Source organism: Solea solea, chromosome 11 (genome assembly GCF_958295425.1).
Source record: "Solea solea chromosome 11, fSolSol10.1, whole genome shotgun sequence".
Taxonomy (NCBI): domain Eukaryota; kingdom Metazoa; phylum Chordata; class Actinopteri; order Pleuronectiformes; family Soleidae; genus Solea; species Solea solea.
In genome coordinates this window covers 12,606,834-12,626,092 of record NC_081144.1, presented here as the reverse complement: position 1 = coordinate 12,626,092, position 19,259 = coordinate 12,606,834, and the positions used below count along the sequence as shown (strand labels likewise).

The window sequence follows — 19,259 nt, the reverse complement described above, 5'->3', positions numbered from 1 at the left end:
CACGTGACACAACGTCACCCATAAGAATATGGACTTCCATTTTGAAGCCTCCAAATCTTGATTTGCAACCAGGCTCACATTGGACAAAATTAGCCGTCAGTCATTCTGGTGTCCCCACTGCAACGTGGAGTTGTCCCTAGTGGCTATTCCATAAATTCCCATGTCTCGACTGGAAATACTATGTCGATTTTCGTATATGGTTACACCACAGAGACCATGAGAAGCAGAGGGTGTGATCTGTGTCTGCTTGTGTAAAAACTCATGCTGTCTTATAGCTGCACTTAGCTACTATCAAATGGTGAGAAGAACCCACTATCAGGTATTCTGGGTGCCAAACAGTGCAGCGGCTCAAACCATAGATCTCCCCTTTACTCTCCCCACCTCGTCCTCTCTCAGAAAGGGAGCAAAAGCTTTTGACTCATGCACTTATTGAATTACAACCTGAGGCAATGATACAAACCCGGATAACTTTCACTACCATGAGTAGTTAGGATTAGCGATAAGCAAAATATTGCTCTTGAAATACAGCAAAAGATAAGGGAAATAATAGCCTGGCTAATAATAGCTGTGTGAGTTGGGGATGAGGAAGTGCAGGATTCTAATAACAACTGAGCTCATGTTTTACTAACAAATTGGTTCTCTGCAAAAGTAAATATAGCAATTTAAGCCTGAATTGCCATGGCAGTCATCCAAGAGATATATATATACATATTTTAGGAGTCCATTAACAGTGTTACATGTTGATCAGTGTGGCAAGCAAGCCCCCAAGCTTTTGTGGGTAGTTTTACTCTGGATCCCGCTGAGTGTAGAGCACCTTATCCTAGTGCTGGTGACAGGAAGGTGAATGGCTCTGTGTCTAAGGTTGCTGTCATCCTAGCCAGCTGTCATGTTACCCTGCTTTTCCAGTTACCATTACATAGTTAAAACAGTGGCAACATGTGTTAAGCTGGAGTAAGAATGTGCGACTGGAGTAAAGCCGATTAACAAATGTGTTTACACTGGAATGTAAAATTGTCTGCACAATGCTGAATGAACCTCTGCAACTTATTACATGGAATAAACAGGCCATTGTCAGGATTTTCCCCAGTCAGTGTAGATAGTTTAAAGCGATGACTCTTCATTTATCTTTATCACGTATTTGAACAATGTCACATACAGGACAACAACAATCCACAGGAAGTTGCACTCAGTCATGTGCCTTTGCAGATTCACCATGTGCAGTAAGTGTAAAAAAGTGTGATGCTTCACAAATCGTTGCCTTTATTTCTTTATCATAAAATATAGAATCCTTGTTTTTTTCTTTCTTAAGTTCTCTGCCATTTCTCTGTTAAAAAACAAAATCTAAAAGTCGAGTCTTTGTTTTGAGTGTACTGAGACGTATAGCCTACTATACAGTTCAGCCTGTAGCTTAAAACCATGGGTTGAAACTCTACACTCGTGCTTTTATTCACATGAAATGCTGATGATGGTTCAGGCTTTACAAACAGTCGGCCCTGCAGGTGGATGTGTTACATGCATGAGTTCAGCCAAGTCAAAATGTTAGTCAAAGCAGTCGCCAAACTCTGCTCATGTTCCTACTGTTTAAACTATAACCTGTTGTTCTTGTCCCAGCTATTGATCTGTATGCTTTATAGTAAAAGTCAATATTGTGTAGGGCTGGGAGGCAGAACAGGGAAGGACAGTGCCTAAAACTTTGAAGTGACTGGTGCTTAAATTACTGCACAGTGTAGTCACAAGCCCTTGTGTGATTTTTAATGGAGATCAAACATCTGGTCCACTCACGCAGTCTCACTTAATGCACTTTAATGTTCCCTCTTTTAATAATGTCTCTCACTGTTTAGAGATTAAAAGTTGTGTTGCAACAGTCTCTGTCAAAACAAAATGGTGGCCTCGGTTTCACATTGTACGTTGTGCTTAAAAGGAGATGGAGGCTGAAGTTGGAATTCCTGGATGTTTAGCTCACAGTCACACAGTTCAAGGACTGGACTCTCTCACACAGTCCAAGTCGACGAGAAACGCCAACAAAGGAGTGAATGTTGCTGGTCGGCTGGTTGGTTTGTTAGCCTAATTAAACCAAATCTTATGTTCGTGTCGCTGCAGGGCTGTAATTGCCTCTGTGCCTGTGAGGGTGTGAATGGGCAGGAAGTGAAGGGTTAGTGAGTGCACAACTGGAGGCAGAGTTTTGTGTCCAGTCCTGACCCCTCCTTCCCTCCCCTCCTTCCCTCCCCCTGTCTGTCCAGCCAAATACTGACCCCGCACCACTGAGCAGCCAAAACCACTGACAAAACAGACATGGGTTTGCATCTTATCACAGCTTTGTGTGTAATGCTCAGCTAACGCAATGCTGTATTTCAATACATATTCTAATGGTTATTAATTTATTCATGTTACCTGCTGAGTAATAATTCAAATGAGGAAGTGGGGGTGGAGGAGCAAACACCACTGACTGGTGCTGTAATTCATGCTATTATGTTCAGCAAACAAATGGGAATGAGAGACACAAAACGGAGCTGAAGCAATTGCTCGATTTATTGGTTCATTGGTGATAAATCTGTGTCCATTTGTTTTGTAGATTCTGAGCAAACTTTCTGTTTTTCAATGTTTTACTTTTTCCTCCTTTACTGAATTTAAAAAGTTCAGATCATTTTAAATGACCTTCTTGTTTCTCATTACGCAATAAACTGTAAACATAGATGGTCTGTTAGCCGAAGGCCATAGATTTAATTTGCTTAGGTTCTGATACCTCTTGGTCCAAACAATCTATTTAAAGTCTTCCTTTAGGATGTTGGCAATACTTGGGAAATGAAATTCATAGTTATTTTCAGCACTAAAGCATGAAACAGATCATTGGTTAAAGCAGGAGTGCATATACTGTATCATGCTTGAAAACTTGAGGTTGCACATCCATTTATGTAAGATCATTTTGTGGTTGTTTCTCTATTTCATGGGAACAGGAAATTATAGGAAATAGGAAGAAATGACAAATGCCCCTGAACAGACCTTAACTGAAGATGTTGCTTGTAATTCAGAGCCACCATAAGAGAGTAATACATGATAAAACTACAGTCAGACAAATTATATTTGTGTTGTTGTCCACTATATTTGGGTCTCTCTCTCACATGCACTCACACACAAGTACAGAGGTTAGCTCAGCTATTGTTCTTCGGACAATGCATTGATTTTCATTCATTTAGACAGCCTGAACAAACAGTTATCAGTAACCTTAACCCAGCCACAATTCAAATTTCAGTCCTAAACTAAAGTACCTCAGAATGAGGTTCTGCCTCATTAGGACCAAGCAAAGGGAAAACAATCATGGCAGCTAAAAGCATTGTGACCTCTGTAACTGATGAACTTTACCCTGCTAATTCAAGGTAAAACAAATATGGAACTAGATGGATGAATGCACATTTTTATTTCAGTACAGATTTGTTGGACAAATATGAAAAAAAAAATGTGGAGTAGATACATTTTAGCTGGTTACTCAGTAGATTTTCCTCTTGTTTGGCTTTAATGCAGGATCTGTTTGTCTGACAGTTGTGCAGACTTGGTCCAGTTCCATTTAGCTTTATGGAATTTGCCTCATTTTCACAAATATTACATCGTGCCCTCGCTGGTTGCCTGAGACCAATTTTGGTCAAGCAATGATACAAACACGGCTCTGATTCCAAATGGCATAGATCCAAGATGGCACACATGTTCAAAATCTATCTTTATAAGGAATAGCTAATTACTCATGTCAGTGAAAGCAAGTCATTGTAATCCTCTAGTAAATCAGGACTAGTGCAACAAATTGACTATTTGACCACATGTTATCTTTTCAGGGTATGATCAGCAGTGTGTGACTGCACTTTGATGTTCATTTCATCTCCAGAGGACATTTTAAAAGCTCCAGATGCCTATCAAAGGTCATGTGCTGAAGAGAAGCCCATGTCAGCTGCAGTCAACAGTCCCCAGAGCCTGTGTGTTGACTTATGGGATGTAGCACTCTGGCGCTTTAACATTTAAACTTCAGCTTCAGTGGAGCTCTGCATTTGGGTGATATCTAGACTTATCTGTCAATGCAGAACTTTTCAGACAGTCTAAGCGACAGTATGTCCTACCCGTACCACCGGTTACTTATCAGTGCATAGTTTATCTCGTATCAGTGTGTTGTCAGTAGACTTAACTTTAGTTACAGATTCATCAGCTCTGTTCAGAGACATGACCTCTACATGCGCCACTGCTGATAATCAATAGAACCAATCAGCAGTGCCTTTGGTCTCTGGATGAATGGATAACCTGAGAAAAACCTGTTTCGTGCATACAAACATTCCATACTTATGTGATGTTGTCCGGTGGGATTTTTATTAAAGATGAAATGCATTTGCTGTGTGTGTGCCAAGCAGAAATCTTTTCCATCCCCTTCCCTCATTGTTTTTTTTTAAATATGCAATCCCTCTGACTTACTTTATAAAGCACCTTGCTGGGGCCGCACCTTATAAGCCAATGTTTGGACTCCTTTTAACTTTACTGCCAAGAGTTTCCTGCTCATGTCAATTTAGAGAGGCATGTCTTTGAGAGGCAAAAGACTGCAGGAGGAAGATGGAAGATAGTCTAAGCCCCGCTAAATGGTTATAAAGAGAGTGGCACTGTGTTAAAGGTGAGGAGCTGCTTCTGCTCTCTTTACACCATAACACTAATTGGAGTGGGGGGAGTGTCAGAGCTGCCCTGGATTTGCAGATCTGCAGTGACAGACACAACAAGCTTCAAGATCAATGAGCTTCCAGTCCAAAAAGTGTCACGTACACACGTACCTGCATGGTTCACACACAAAGATTTACTCCAAAGCCTTTATGAATGCCTCTGCCTCTAATCTCCAGACTCTTTCGGGGACTAAGCATATAACTTGTGCATTAACAAAAGCTATCGCATTTCCCCACACTTGAGTTTTACCTATTCTGTGTTATCAAGCTGTTACACTGAGCTGTCACTCAAGATATAGTCGGTGAATTCGACTGTTCTCTGTTAGAAAGCTGAACGTAAAAGCAAAGAACCTCCTGATATTTTGGGGCTTTTATAACTAGACGCTGCCCTTATGCATGCATTACAACTGCAAATACAAATACATGTAAATGGTCTGTATTTATATAGCACTTTTCTAGTCTGAATGACCACTCACAGCTGCTTTACACTACAGTGTTGCCATTCACTCACACTTTCATACAGTGCATCTATGTGCAGCGCATTTTCTGTCACTCATCTTTCATACCCATTCAAACGCTGCCGGCACAGCTATCAGGAGCAACATGGGGTTAAAGGAATACTTCACCGATTTGCATTTAGCTTTGTATTACTAGAGGGGTAATATTTTTGAAAAATTGTGCTTCCCAACCTCAGTTTCCCTTGAGTGGAGAAATATCTTCATTCTTTTTTTTTTTTGCTATGTGCCCACCAAGGCACTTTTTTGATCCACTCTTAGGGGAAATGTAAACGGTGTCCACTATCTCTGCTAACAGTTATGCTAACAGGACCAAGTGTCACTGGTGGGCACGTAACAAAGAAAAAAAAGAATGAAGATATTTCTCAAGCACATTTTTTCAAAAATACTACCCCTATTCTACAGTAGTAATATGAAGCTAAATGCAAAACAGTGAATTATTCCTTTAAGTGTCTTGCCCAAGGACACCTGGAATCGAACCGCAAACCTTCAAGTTGAAAGACAACTCGCTCTACCACTGAGCTTCTGTGTTGCTGCCATTACTACATGTTTATTTCTGTTCAACAAATTCGAACATTTTGAGCTTTTGACCATAGTTTTAATATCAGTTTGATACTAATGTCCTGACTTGGCCTGAAATCTGAGTGTGCTCACAAGGGAAGCTGAATTGTCTGGATGTAAATGAAGTGCACTGCTGAGAAGTGTGGTCTTGGGAACTGCAGGTGGCCCTGTATCTCAGACAGACCACTTAACTAAGTTATCTGGCTCACCCTGTTCAGAGCCATCTGCTTGCAATTAATGTGAGCAGGTTGTAGCCGTGCTAATCATGGCTGGAGTTCCAGGTCTCCATTGGAGATGTGTAACATTACGATGCATGGCCTGTCAGGCGTGGCCTGTTATGATTTATGATCGCCATAAACTTAATCACTAATTGAGCGACAGTGCGGCACAAATCAGTGTTGCACTTAACGGCTTCTCAGCCAGGTGTGTAAAGAACATGAGTGGATGTTCTTTGTTGGTTCCAATGCCTTATCTTCAATAGCCGGATGATGAGGTTCCTCACATCTCTTGACAGGTTTGATGTGAATCCCTGAGAGTGGACTGTTTGCATCAGCCATGCTCTCTCATCCTGCATCAAGGCAAAAGTACATCTTGGTCTTTCTTTGGGAGAAAAAGAAAAAATCCATCTTGTTTGAACCTGGCTGCGTGTGTATCCCTCCAGACATGGCAAAGACAAAGACAATACATTTTGGATGATCTCTTATTATAATGTTGAGGGCCTGAAGCTACACCACAGATTGATATGTACCCAGTATTAATATATGATTGCTACTGCACCTGTGTGTTTATGCGTGTTTCTTACTGCTGTGCTTCTAATCTAGTTTGGATCTTTGTTTTCGGGTAGTAGAGTAACTAAGAAACCACCGATTGTCCCTTGGAACAAACAGAAAGGAATTTGCCTGCCAGTGTCCTGTGGCAAGGGTGTTCTGTTTCAAATACAGGTTGTTAGATTGTCTCTGACTTGTTGCGACAACAAAGGGTGAGCTCTTTGTATACAGTGTAAACCTTATCTCTGAATCGTGGTAAACAGCCTTGCCTTCACTCTACAAGTTAGCATTTTTGTCTTTGGTGTTGTGATTGATGTGTGGACATTGAGTATTATTTTGATGTGTTTTTTTTATTAATTTATATTTTTATTGAACAAAGATATGCTTGAAAATATGTCCTAGAGATAGTCACCTTCGTGTGTGTCTCTCTTAGTCAGACTTTTTTGATAAAAACAGAAATTACAAACACACTGGATTGGCAACATACCAGCCGTAGCTCAGAAATACTGATGTTGGTGATGAGGTTTTTTTTGTCCTCCAGTTGCACCATGATGTTGTTCTAAAGGGATAGATTGAAATGTAGCCTTTGTGTGTGTGTATTTGTAAAATGCCGGCCTGTTTTTTCCTCATTATTGATGGTATAATTTTCAGAGGAAACTCTCAGCTCTCTGGTCATAGGTCAAGTGACTTTCCCAGGCTGGAGTGTGTTTCTGAACATGGAGAGGACGTTTGTGTATGCATGTCTGTGTTTTTGTGAGCAGAGGGGAAGCCCAGAGCTGAATGGCTCCATTTTTGATATTTGGTCTTTGGCTGTGGACGAGTGAAAATAGAAATCACAAACAGACTTCCACATTGGCTGAGTGCACATGTCCAGAAACACACAGGGAAACACAAAACGCAGCTACAAGGATTGTTTTTAAGGTTGATGACCTACTCAATGTGCACTATATTTCAGCGTAATTTGCTGAAGCCACAGATAATGTTGTTGCGTCTGTATTCTCAGAGCATCATTGTTCAACCAACATACCTCCCTGCACCAACGGCTGCTTCTCTTTCTCACACTATTTTTTTAAGCTGTACATTCATATACATTAGCAATTGCAAGAAAAAAAGCTTTCTCCCTTTATGCTCCAGTTTGTTTTTTTCAGGTTCACATAATGTGTTTTCAGCGTGCAACAAAAATCGTCACTTCACAAGCTGGATGACCTTTAAGTGAATTCCATACACATTGAACAGAACAGGCCATATAAACATTTAACTCAAGGAGAACCAAAACTAGATCCTTCACATGTCCCCATGTTTCATGTCCGTCATGCTTCACACCCTCTGAGCCTTCAGCCTGTTGTACAGAGCGCAACGTGAGGAGAATGTCGTCTTGCTGAGCAACCACAAGGTCATGGTCATCTTCTCTAACCAGATCACATCTAATGGGCCCTCAGACGCTTGAGGAATTTTTCTCTGTGCTGTAAATCCTATGACATAGAGTGTTATCAATTTAGTTTATTGACCTCACCCCAGTCAGACAGAGTTCACTGTATTCTTGTGAAGTGACATACGCACACTTGGTGGGGTTCTTGTCTCTTTTTTTTTTTCTCCCTTTTTCGAAATCGGTGTCATATTTGCTTGGTTGTGTGTGTTTGTTTTCAGGTCAGTGCCAACGTGCTGATATTCCTGTGCACTAACATGATCGGGATTTGTACACACTACCCTGCTGAGGTCTCGCAGAGACAGGCCTTCCAGGAGACAAGAGGATACATCCAGGCTAGACTGCACCTGCAGAGGGAAAACCAGCAGCAGGTAGACATGTGCATGCACATATGCATACACAGACACATGCATGTTCAAGCAAATAAGTCATGGAGGAAGCCTTGTTTGCATCCTGCCGGAAAACTAACCACACAGAGAAATGAAAAAGAGCAGCTAAATGGTGTCTCATTTTGTAGTCTGATTTGTTAGTCTCAGTTATTGAGGTCAACAATATGTTATGTTAAGAAGTATAACACGTATCTCCACTCCTCTCTGTTTGACTAACACGTTTCCCACGCAGATGCCAACAAGGCGGGGTGACTCATTCAGCTTTCTAACGGTGGAAACTCATGAAAATGAATGGGCTCGCTCTGTGTGTCTTTCTTTAATTTCTCTCTGTATATTCCCTCCTCTCCCTCTCTCAGGAGCGCCTACTGCTGTCAGTACTGCCAAGGCACGTTGCCATGGAGATGAAGGCTGATATCAATGCAAAGAAGGAAGATATGATGTTCCACAAGATCTACATCCAAAAACATGACAATGTTAGGTAAACAGCAGTCGCAAGCAAAATACACTTCTAAAAAATGAACTTTTACGTTTACTTTGCCATCACAACCAGTAACTTTGACCTCACGCCACAGAGTGGTGTGTTAGTTACCAAGTCACTCCAACAGCTATTTCCCTGACAGGATGTATTTTCATGTTGTTTATTGCCACTGACGGCATCGGCCACTGTAACGATATTGACTCAGGCACACTGCTGTGCTTTCTGTAGCAAATGATAGGAGGCAGGCTTCACGTTTGCTTCCCCCCCCCGTCTCAGTCCTCCCCACCACTGCATTTTGCCTTCCCAGTGGGAATAAATCAGTACTAACAGATAATTGAAACTTTCCATCCATTAGCCTACCATTAAGTGCAGCCCCATGCTTTTCAGAGTGGTGTAGTCATAATAGTAGAGAACAACAGGCTGCAGCAGAGTTCCCCTGTCAGAGGTGACCCAAATAGGTACAGGTGATGTACTTAGTGGAACAATGTGTTGCAATCTCACAGCTCTTCCCAGGTGTAAACTTACAGAAACAACCCATTATTCACATGCAACACAAGATCAGAACCTGCTGTCTCTCCTAAATTGATGCACTGGTCATTTTGTATAATCACTCACACTAGACAACAGCAAACTAAGTTACTAACTGATTTTGTTGAAGGATGGTAAATTTAATTATAGTAATAACTGTAATGTATTGTCATACCATATTTCTCTTGTTTATCCTTTCCTCTTTAGATAGTTTTGGGTTTATTTTCCCAGATGTGATGCTTAAGTTATGTAAAATATACTATATGCTATTCTGTACACTTCAAATCTATAACAAGCTATAAGTTAAAAAAAAAGAGAATTATAACAATGTACTGATTATTATGGATAATCCATAGACGTAGCTACCAGTTTGTGTCATTATTGCTATAAGCATAGTTCCGCCATAAAACTATATGCAAAATCTACTTCCACTGCATGTCTACAGAGTATGAGGAATACATGAGGAAATATGTTTGTTTGTAATTTGGATTTATTGACCTTCTAAAGATAAAGTCTTGTTGGAGTGTGAGGTGCAAACGGGCAGTAGCATGCTACAATAAGGACCTGTTCTCCAGTGGTTGACCTCATGGGACCTGCAGCGCCATCTGTTGCCTTCATCTGGAACAAATTTTCTGAGTTGTTGTTAGTCTTCGCTTTTCATTACTATCAAAAGCTAGCAATGAAAGGCATGCAGACAGGGGGACGGTGGGCGGCGTTCTCAGAGGGACAGGCTGGAGGAGATGACCTACATTGGCCTAGATGATGAGAGCTAGAGCTGAACAAATGTCTGCCTCGCTCTCTTTCCCCTGCTCACATGGCAGCTGGACAGTGAGCAGGGAAGGAGCAAGGTGCTAGACCATGCCAATCAACTCCAGGATTTATTGATCGATCTCATTCTCATTCTCCTTTGTCTTTCTTTCCCCCTCTGTCTCTGTCTCTCCTCCTTTCCTCCCTCCCTCCACCACCATCATCATCACCTTCTCCTCAGCATACTGTTTGCAGATATTGAGGGCTTCACCAGCCTGGCGTCTCAGTGCACAGCCCAGGAGCTGGTCATGACGCTGAATGAGCTGTTCGCCCGCTTTGACAAGCTGGCCTCGGTGAGAACTGAACATTGCCAACACAATTGTTACAGCAGGACTTTGAACTGCTGCTGTTAATGTAACTCTGCACTCTGTAACCCCTGTTAGTGTGACAAAGCCAACATGATGTGCTTGTTCAGGGGTTGGGAGTTACTTAAGCATTGTGTAACACATGAGTTAGACTATACTGAAATGAGGAGTCATCTAAATTATGCATAAATGTGTGTGTGTGTGTGTGTCCTCACTGCACAGGAGAACCATTGCCTGCGTATTAAAATCCTAGGGGACTGTTACTACTGTGTGTCAGGTCTGCCTGAGCCCCGGGCCGACCACGCCCACTGCTGCGTGGAGATGGGAGTAGACATGATTGAAGCCATCTCGTGAGTCAAGCACACACTGATACAGTGGAACGCAGAGACCCTCACAATCGTGCACTGTAGTAATGTCCAACTGAAGGTTCACGGTCCAGTGTGTAAGAATTAATAACATCTAATCTGTTTCCTTTGCTGACCAACGAGGATGTCGTTCTTCTTAGTTTGTTTGTAAGCATTTGCTTGCAACTGGTGGCCTCCATAAAGCAAACCCATCACCTAAAGTGCATCAAAATGGCTTATTCTAAGGTTAAAATAAAACAATGTTTATTTTAATGTAATTGTACACTTAAACAAACATATTTATGGGTATTATATTCCATTTCTGCCAACAAACCCTCCTAAAATGTTGCACACTGCACCTTTAAGTAACCATTTTTGGTTTAATTGTTTTCACACAGGTTGAAGCTTAAAGGGGTCACTCCTTTTTGACAATAGCCTGTGCATGTGTTTGCGTGTGCATCTGCAGGCTGGTGAGGGAGGTGACAGGCGTTAATGTGAACATGCGGGTGGGCATCCACAGCGGACGTGTTCACTGTGGGGTGCTGGGCCTGCGCAAGTGGCAATTTGATGTCTGGTCCAATGACGTGACACTTGCTAACCAAATGGAAGCTGGAGGAAAGGCTGGGTAAGTCCTACTGTTCTCTGCCTGTGATTATACTGACCAGAGATGGATGATGAATGATTTGATCATGGAAATGTTCCATTCTCGGGAAAACCATAAACATTTCATGTGAGTGACTTGAAGATGTTATCGAGCTTGCTAAGATTGTGTCTGAGTGATGGGATCTTATGGTTTATACTCACTTAAAAGTGTTAATTCAAAATATGTATCCTTAGTAACATGTTTTATTTTTTGGTAATGTAAGACATGTTTTTGAACACTAGTAACATCAGTTGATGTGTTCTGTTTATATTTATGCACATTTTTTGAGCGTTTACATGTACAAACCAAATTAATTCAGGGTAAGGTTTATGAATATAATCCATGTTAAAATCATATTTTTTACTGCGTTTTTATTGCAGTGATATGGTGAATTGTAATTACTTACTGCTTAGGATAACTGTGACAAGAAATGTACGTGTGTGTGTGTGTGTGTGTGTGTGTGTGTGTGTAGACGTATCCACATCACCAAAGCCACGCTGCAGTATTTGAATGGGGACTACGAGGTGGAGCCAGGATTTGGAGGAGAGAGGAATGCTTACGTGAAGGAGAACAACATTGAAACCTTCTTGGTGCTGGGTTGCAGCCAAAAGAGGGTCAGTGCACAGTCAAACACACACACACATACACATGTCCAGTACTTGAGTCCTCGTCAGAACTTCACAGTCACCCGGGCGCTGTATTTCACACAAACAAGATAATGGCTTTTCACCTGGCACAGAAAACCTTGTTCTATGTCAAAGTGTCCGCCCTGGCTGGGGTTTCTTCTTTTACAGAAAGAAGAGAAAGCCATGATGGCCAAGATACAGCGAGCGCGCGCAAATTCTTCTGAGGGACTGATGCCGCGCTGGGTGTCTGATAGATCTTTCGCCAGACCCAAGGAGCCTAAAGCCTTCAGGCAGATGGTGAGATACACATAGGTAGCTCCTGGCTTAGTGCATGGTGACACCTGTTCTTTTTTTTTGTCATACATTTTCTTTTTAATAATGTCCCCAAAGTAACGGTCATGAGACAATAATATATCTTATAGAGCCTCTGAGAACTTATTTTAACATCTGTTTTTGTTTTGGTCACGCTAACAGTTGGCCTGAAATAGCCCAACAGCTGAGTGACGCCATGGGACTTGTGACCAACAGTTATGTCTCCCTTTGGTTGAATCAGAATAATGTTGGATATCCTGATTTACTATTTACCTCAAATACTGGAAAACAAATAACAAATATATTCTCATGAACTTTTGCCCCGGGCCAACCTGTCTTTGCGGCGAGCTTACACACTAACCATAGCTGCTTTAGATAGATCCAGTATACTTTCTCTGGATATTGTCCAGGAAGTATACTGTAAGTATACCACAAAGGGTCACAGTGAGTGAGTGGGCGAGTGTCCTGCTGTTGTGAACACCACCAGACAACTCCCTGCAGTTGTTCATATGTGAACGGTGAACTTCGGAAATGTCTGCACCAGTTTTTTCCCCAACGTTTTCTTAGTTGGGGGTTATTTTGCGTGATTACTTGTCTTAAGTTAATTCAACACCTTTCAACTCTTATCTCTCACAATAACACAGCACACTATAATATGGTCTACATATAAACATTATGTCTGCTGTCATCAGTCAGTGTGTGGCCTCAAAAAGCCTCTTGCTCAGTGATTCCCAAATATTAAGTTGGGAACCACAGATCATGAGTGATTGTTAGAAATCAGTTAAGATTTATGCATGCGTGTTTAAGTAACGTACATAAAGTTTAAATTAATTTACTACACATCGGTTTTGGAAAGGATTTGTTTACCAATACAAATGTATATTAGGTGTAAAATTGTAGCTATATTATGCACATGTTTGCTCATGACAGTTTAACATCTTTTAAAAGTAGCAACAGATATACACCTAGATTTTGGAAACACTGCTCAAGCAGACAGTCGTCCTCCTTACCTTGCCTAAATAATATTCTCTGTAAGTATGTAAGTGCATGAGTATGACAAATTACAGTACGCTGATTCATGTCAAACAAACAGGAGCTACACCAGGACTTCCTATGGATTCTCACCCCATTGTGTTCTCCTGAAGCCAAACTGCATCTGCAGCTATTTCACTTTCTTACTCATTCTCTTACTCCCGCTCTGTCTTCATGCTACGCGTCTCTTTTCCTTGTCTGTCCTTGTCTGCATTCTTTCCCTTCTCATGCTTTTGTATTCTCCATCTCAGAGGGTCCGAGCTCTAGGGGAAAAAGGGTGTAATTTGAAGCCTCCGAGCATTAATTAAAACATCAGTCTGGCTCTCAGGGATTAGCTGTGCAGATGGGGTTGTCTCACTCTCTCTGTTTTTGTTTTTTTCAGGGCATCGATGAAGCATCCAGCAAAGACAAGTGAGTGTTTTGAGCTCAGTTTTTGTGATGAGGACGGCTTTTGTTATTAGACGTTGATTGGCAGACTGTCACTGTCACGTCTAACTTTAGCGTCCAGAGTTTATTTTCACACAGGATCCTGCCTTTTATTAAATAGGACAGACTTCCCACGCACATACAAGCAAACGCCATATGGTGATTTACCGTTTCATCCGCTTTGTAGCCGCTGCATTCAGGAGGCCTTGAACCCTGAGGATGAGGTGGATGAGTTTCTTGGACGAGCCATTGATGCGCGCAGCATCGACCAGCTGAGGAAAGATCATGTCAAGAAGTTTCTCCTCACCTTTCAGACCGCCAGCCTCGAGAAAAGGGTTGGTATTTGTGTGGGAGTTTGTAATTCACCAAAAACGGACATAAAGTGAATAGATTATAATGCCTTTAAGACTATAGTGCGTATAGTGCGTAACCTTTAAATGTAAACAAATGTCAACAAACTATTGTTCGTGTGAGTTCACACAGTGCTGAATCAGCTGCGCATGACTCTCTCTGCATTTCTCAGTTAGCTAGTTAGTTATGTTTAGATCTCATGTTGCCCGGCAGCATTCCTTTGTCCCACATAGGACATGATTATTTTTATTTAAGGACAGATGGAGGCAACAGCAACATTGTGCTAGTAAAGCGAGACGGCTGCACAAACAGGTTGGAGCGTGACTGAAAACATAAAGTAGTGAATTCTGCCGTTTTGGCAGTTTAAATGCTTCTTCACGGCACCACCCTTGCACTGCCACTATATACACACACGTTCTGCCTCGTTCAGGTTCAAATGAAGGACACGGCATACGCGTTAAGTCTGCGATGACCAAACAGAGGCACAATAGTGACAACAAATATTTAAAGTTACACACTGCAGCTTTGAGAGAACTGCTGTGAAATTGAAGTTCCCATTGATTTTCTGTTTCCAGTATTCCAAAAAGGTTGATGACCGCTTTGGAGGATATGTGGCCTGCGCACTCCTTGTTTTCTGTTGCATCTGTTTCATTCAGATTATCGTTTTCCCGAGGTAAGTCGCTGATATGTTGCCTTTCCTGTGATTTTTTTTTCCAGTTTTAGTGAATTGTGGACAGGAAATGTGATCTTTATTAGTTTATGAGGAGTTAATGAGAACTAAACAGTACATCCTCATGAGCCTGTTTTCTTGTGTTCCGCAGGACTACACTTATGCTAGGTCTGTACGTCAGTATCTTGGTCATCCTCACCAACATCCTCTTCATCTGTGCCATCTACTCCTGCATTAAAGTAAGAAACAAAAGTCTTCATCACTGATACTGTACAATTGCTCTTCAGATACAAGTCCTTGTCACATGATGTCAGCCTGCATCACTAATGGTATTAACTCTTTCTTATCTGATCTTGTCCCTGCTGCTTGTTTTCAAGCTCTTCCCAGTTGCCTTGCAGACTGTTACCAAGAAAATAGTCCAGTCTCGTGCAAACAGCACTTTGGTTGGCGTCTTCACCATCCTCCTCCTCTTCATCTCTTCTTTTTCTAATATGGTAGGGACTGAAGCTGTCACTTTTGTGTCGTGCAACAGTTGTGACTTTTAACGTGTTGCTTCGAGATGTCCCACACACAAACATCAGGGAAGGTTGCTTCAGTTTCATGCGTTAGTCTTTTCATTAATATAGCATACATCCCACATGCTCAGATGATTGTATTTCAGATGATATTCTGCTTCTATATCTTGGTCTGTTTGTTACATTTGCCTCAGGGGGTGCTATAAGTGGTGGTTGAGCTGCAATTAATCATAATTTGTCACAGTGCCAGATGGAGTTATAGAAATTGGTCTATTTTTAACCATGTTTACTGACACTACGAGCACCCATCTACAGTTGGGTTTGTGTATGAGTGGAATAGAACAAGCTTCATGGCAGGCTACTGTATGTCACATGACCAATGACTTGGTAAGCAAACGTGTTAAAAAGAGGAAAGAAAGAATGATGAGAAGTAGAAAATTATGAATACAGTTAGCTGTGCTGTAACCACAGTTCAGAAAGATGTTTATTTACTGTACACATCAGGTTTGTTACCAGGTCGATGGCGCAGCTGTGTCACCTTGTGTGTCTCGGTTTCTAAAACTCACTTGTAACTTTTTGTGCTGTGCTGATCCACTTATTTAACTTGTGGCCTCTAGAGTTTCTCCAGCCTGTGACTGTTTGTTCAGTCTATTGTTTCAATGTCAAACCAGACAATTAAAAGGACTTAGTCAGATGATCGCTCACTCAGTATGGCAGTTGTTTTTCCTGGTTCTGTCCTATCAATCATTTATTTGTCATTTTTTGGAATTGAAACACTGATATTATCTAAGTACAGCGGCACACGTCTAGTGTCATTGTTGGTTTATTTACGTTGGTTCGAGCCTTTCTACTACAACTCAGACAGAGCCTCACCATGAATTATGTTGTTTTAATGTCGGCTTAATTGGTCAAATCACAGATTGTCTCTTTATTTCCTGCCAGTTTACCTGCAGCAAAGAGAAACTGAAGGAATGTGTAGCCAATGAGCTGAACACGTCGGTGACTCTTTGCCTGCTACACAACCTGACCAAGACGGCAGAAGATGGTTTGACTCTGTGTTCAAGCCAGGTCATGCCCTGCCATTTCCCTGAGGTCAGTCCCATAACAATTTAAAACATGTCGCTGCAAACCATATTGAATATTCACCTTTAAATTCTCCTCCCACTTGCTGTCACCTCTCTCCTCTCCTACAGTACTTCAGCTACAGCGTACTGCTGACCCTGCTGGCCTGCTCGGTGTTCCTCCAAATCAGCAGCATAGGGAAGCTGGCTCTGATGTTGTTCATCCAGCTCACTTTCCTCTTGTTGGTGGAGTGGCCTCAGGTGGCCCTGTTTGACAACGCAGACTTGCTGGTCATTGCCAACACCCTGTGAGTCGCCTACCAGGCTTTTTTTTTTCCCCTAACCAAAACAGTTCAGCCCTTGTGTCAATACTGCGTTTTAGTTTGAGCATGAGCTACTTTGTCATGATAGTCCCGATTGAACAAGACGTGCTTTGTGATGTTAAGTCCTCTTTTTTCTATTTTGTCCCTCAGGCAATTATCACATGTTAATGATTCCCTAGAAGAGTAAGTTGCATTACTTTCTTTTTTCCTATGTCCATTTTTGGTGGATGGTTGGTTTGTTGACACAACTTTCTCTTTGCACTTTTATAGGCCTAGTTTCAATGAAACTGCAGAACAGTGGTAAGTAGCGTTGTCTGGTTCTGTAAGACTTAGGCTACATCCATGTTTTCCTTTGATGACAGCATTTTTATTCAGGAAGAGGAAGAGTATGCTGTAGTTCTTAGCTGTGGCAAATAAGACCCAACCATGAAGTGAAGGTGGTTAACTATTAGTGGGGGGGTTTGTGTGTGTATGTGACTTTTGTTTGTTTTTAAATTAAACACAAAATAATTAGCTTTTTTTTTTTTTACATACATAGCATGTACATAAATCTTAACAGTTAGGAAATCATGTCTACTTTAATTTAGTACTGAAGTAACCAACCTCACGGCAGGGAATAATATGTAAGAAAAGGGACAAAGTCAGCAAATATTAACCCATAATATCAAATAACAATCTGTACAATATGTACATTTTGCAATGCAGCACAAAAATATTCAGTTGTTCATCATGAAATCCCCAGATTATATTGTAAGGGGATATATGTAAAAGTATCTCATGTTCAGTAAAGGTCTCGATTTCTGCTCAGCCACACTGGTCCAGACTAAGTTTTCAACCAAAATCTGGGCCGGAAAAACCAGAGCAATGTTTTCTAATGAAAATGTAGATGTTGCTCAGTAAACCTCGGTTGTGTAATCGGTTGCGCATATTATTTCCCATCAGTGCTTTAACTCAGTCACCTCTCTTTTTTTCCTCAGTGTGGAGAGTGTGACCAAGGTGTCCCTGAAGGTCATGACCCCCGTAATCCTCACCGTTTTTGTTCTGGCTCTCTACTTGCACGGCCAGCAGGTGGAGTCTACTGCTCGCCTTGACTTCCTCTGGAAGCTGCAGGTAAATGAAACTGAAGCTATGTTACCACGACTGTGTATAACTCACCAAGACAAACACCTGCGAGCGCTTCACTTATCATATGACAGTGAGACTATAAGCGACTTCATCACTCCGCGTCTTTCATCAGGCAACAGAGGAAAAGGAGGAGATGGAGGAACTGCAAGCATACAACCGACGTCTGCTCCACAACATCCTGCCCAAGGACGTTGCTGCCCACTTTCTTGCGCGAGAGCGTCGGAATGATGAGTTGTATTACCAGTCATGTGAGTGCGTCGCTGTCATGTTTGCCTCCATCAGCAATTTTTCAGAGTTTTACGTGGAGCTAGAGGCTAACAATGAAGGAGTGGAGTGTCTCAGGCTGCTCAATGAGATCATCGCTGATTTCGATGAGGTGAGGAAAGACTGGAAGTGGTTATTTTTCTGGTTGTCTGCGTGCGTCTGCAACTTAGGAGCTTACTGACATATAATATCAGAAGTGTGGCTGTTGGTGTCCTTTCCTTTTGTCTCGTATACATGGATGATTCCTTGTCTCCAGATCATCAGCGAGGAGAGATTCCGACAGCTGGAGAAAATCAAAACCATTGGCTCCACCTACATGGCAGCTTCTGGCCTAAATGATTCCACCTATGATAAAGAGGGCCGGTCTCACATCCTAGCCTTGGCTGACTATGCCATGAGGCTTAGAGAGCAGATGAAATATATCAATGAGCACTCCTTCAACAACTTCCAGATGAAGATTGGTAAGCCTGGAAGGTGGCGGAGATTGGTCCTGGAACATTGTTTGATAGAACTTCCTGTGAACCAGCATTACATTTTAGTATTAACAAAAAAATACATGCAGTATGATGTAACACAGCATGATTTGTTTTGCTGCTTGGTGATTGTGATTTTTTTTCTCAGGACTGAACATGGGGCCTGTGGTAGCTGGTGTGATTGGAGCCAGGAAACCCCAGTATGATATATGGGGGAACACAGTGAATGTGGCCAGTCGGATGGACAGTACAGGTGTACCAGACTACATCCAGGTACTGTGTGTGTGTGTTTGTGTGTCTTTTCACAGATTTACTCGACTCAACTTAAACTTTATTTCTGGAGCACCTTTAAAAGGACAGCAGTCGACCCACAGTGCTGTACAGAAGGGGGCACAGGTTACATACAAAAATACGTAAATACATGAATAGATGAGAATAAAAACAATAAAATTGCAGTAATGAGTAAAAACATGTGCTCATTTATGATATGCCAGAGAGAAGAAGTGGGTTTTAAGGGAGGATTTCAAGGTCTCTGGGGTCTGGGAGGTTCTAATATAGAGGCAAAAGGCCTTGTCACCCCTAGACTTAAGTCTGGTTTTAGGAACCTCCAGCAGCAGTTGGTCAGAGGACCTT

At 41.8% G+C, this 19,259-nt stretch overlaps 1 protein-coding gene across 1 annotated transcript in view; it reads left to right on the top strand.

Annotated features, from left to right (window-relative positions):
- The window catches only part of LOC131468568 (adenylate cyclase type 6-like), a 33,171-nt gene that overhangs the window by 10,439 nt on the left and 3,473 nt on the right, over window positions 1-19,259 (top strand). Inside the window, exons 4-23 of the mRNA XM_058642966.1 lie at window positions 8,176-8,325; window positions 8,700-8,821; window positions 10,338-10,449; window positions 10,684-10,811; window positions 11,272-11,430; window positions 11,921-12,062; window positions 12,243-12,371; window positions 13,801-13,829; window positions 14,032-14,179; window positions 14,771-14,868; window positions 15,017-15,104; window positions 15,243-15,359; window positions 16,323-16,472; window positions 16,574-16,749; window positions 16,915-16,947; window positions 17,035-17,064; window positions 17,742-17,874; window positions 18,002-18,265; window positions 18,410-18,614; window positions 18,775-18,899. Coding sequence (XP_058498949.1) covers window positions 8,176-8,325; window positions 8,700-8,821; window positions 10,338-10,449; window positions 10,684-10,811; window positions 11,272-11,430; window positions 11,921-12,062; window positions 12,243-12,371; window positions 13,801-13,829; window positions 14,032-14,179; window positions 14,771-14,868; window positions 15,017-15,104; window positions 15,243-15,359; window positions 16,323-16,472; window positions 16,574-16,749; window positions 16,915-16,947; window positions 17,035-17,064; window positions 17,742-17,874; window positions 18,002-18,265; window positions 18,410-18,614; window positions 18,775-18,899 — 2,538 coding nt within the window. The remainder of the gene's footprint in view (window positions 1-8,175; window positions 8,326-8,699; window positions 8,822-10,337; window positions 10,450-10,683; window positions 10,812-11,271; window positions 11,431-11,920; window positions 12,063-12,242; window positions 12,372-13,800; window positions 13,830-14,031; window positions 14,180-14,770; window positions 14,869-15,016; window positions 15,105-15,242; window positions 15,360-16,322; window positions 16,473-16,573; window positions 16,750-16,914; window positions 16,948-17,034; window positions 17,065-17,741; window positions 17,875-18,001; window positions 18,266-18,409; window positions 18,615-18,774; window positions 18,900-19,259) is intronic.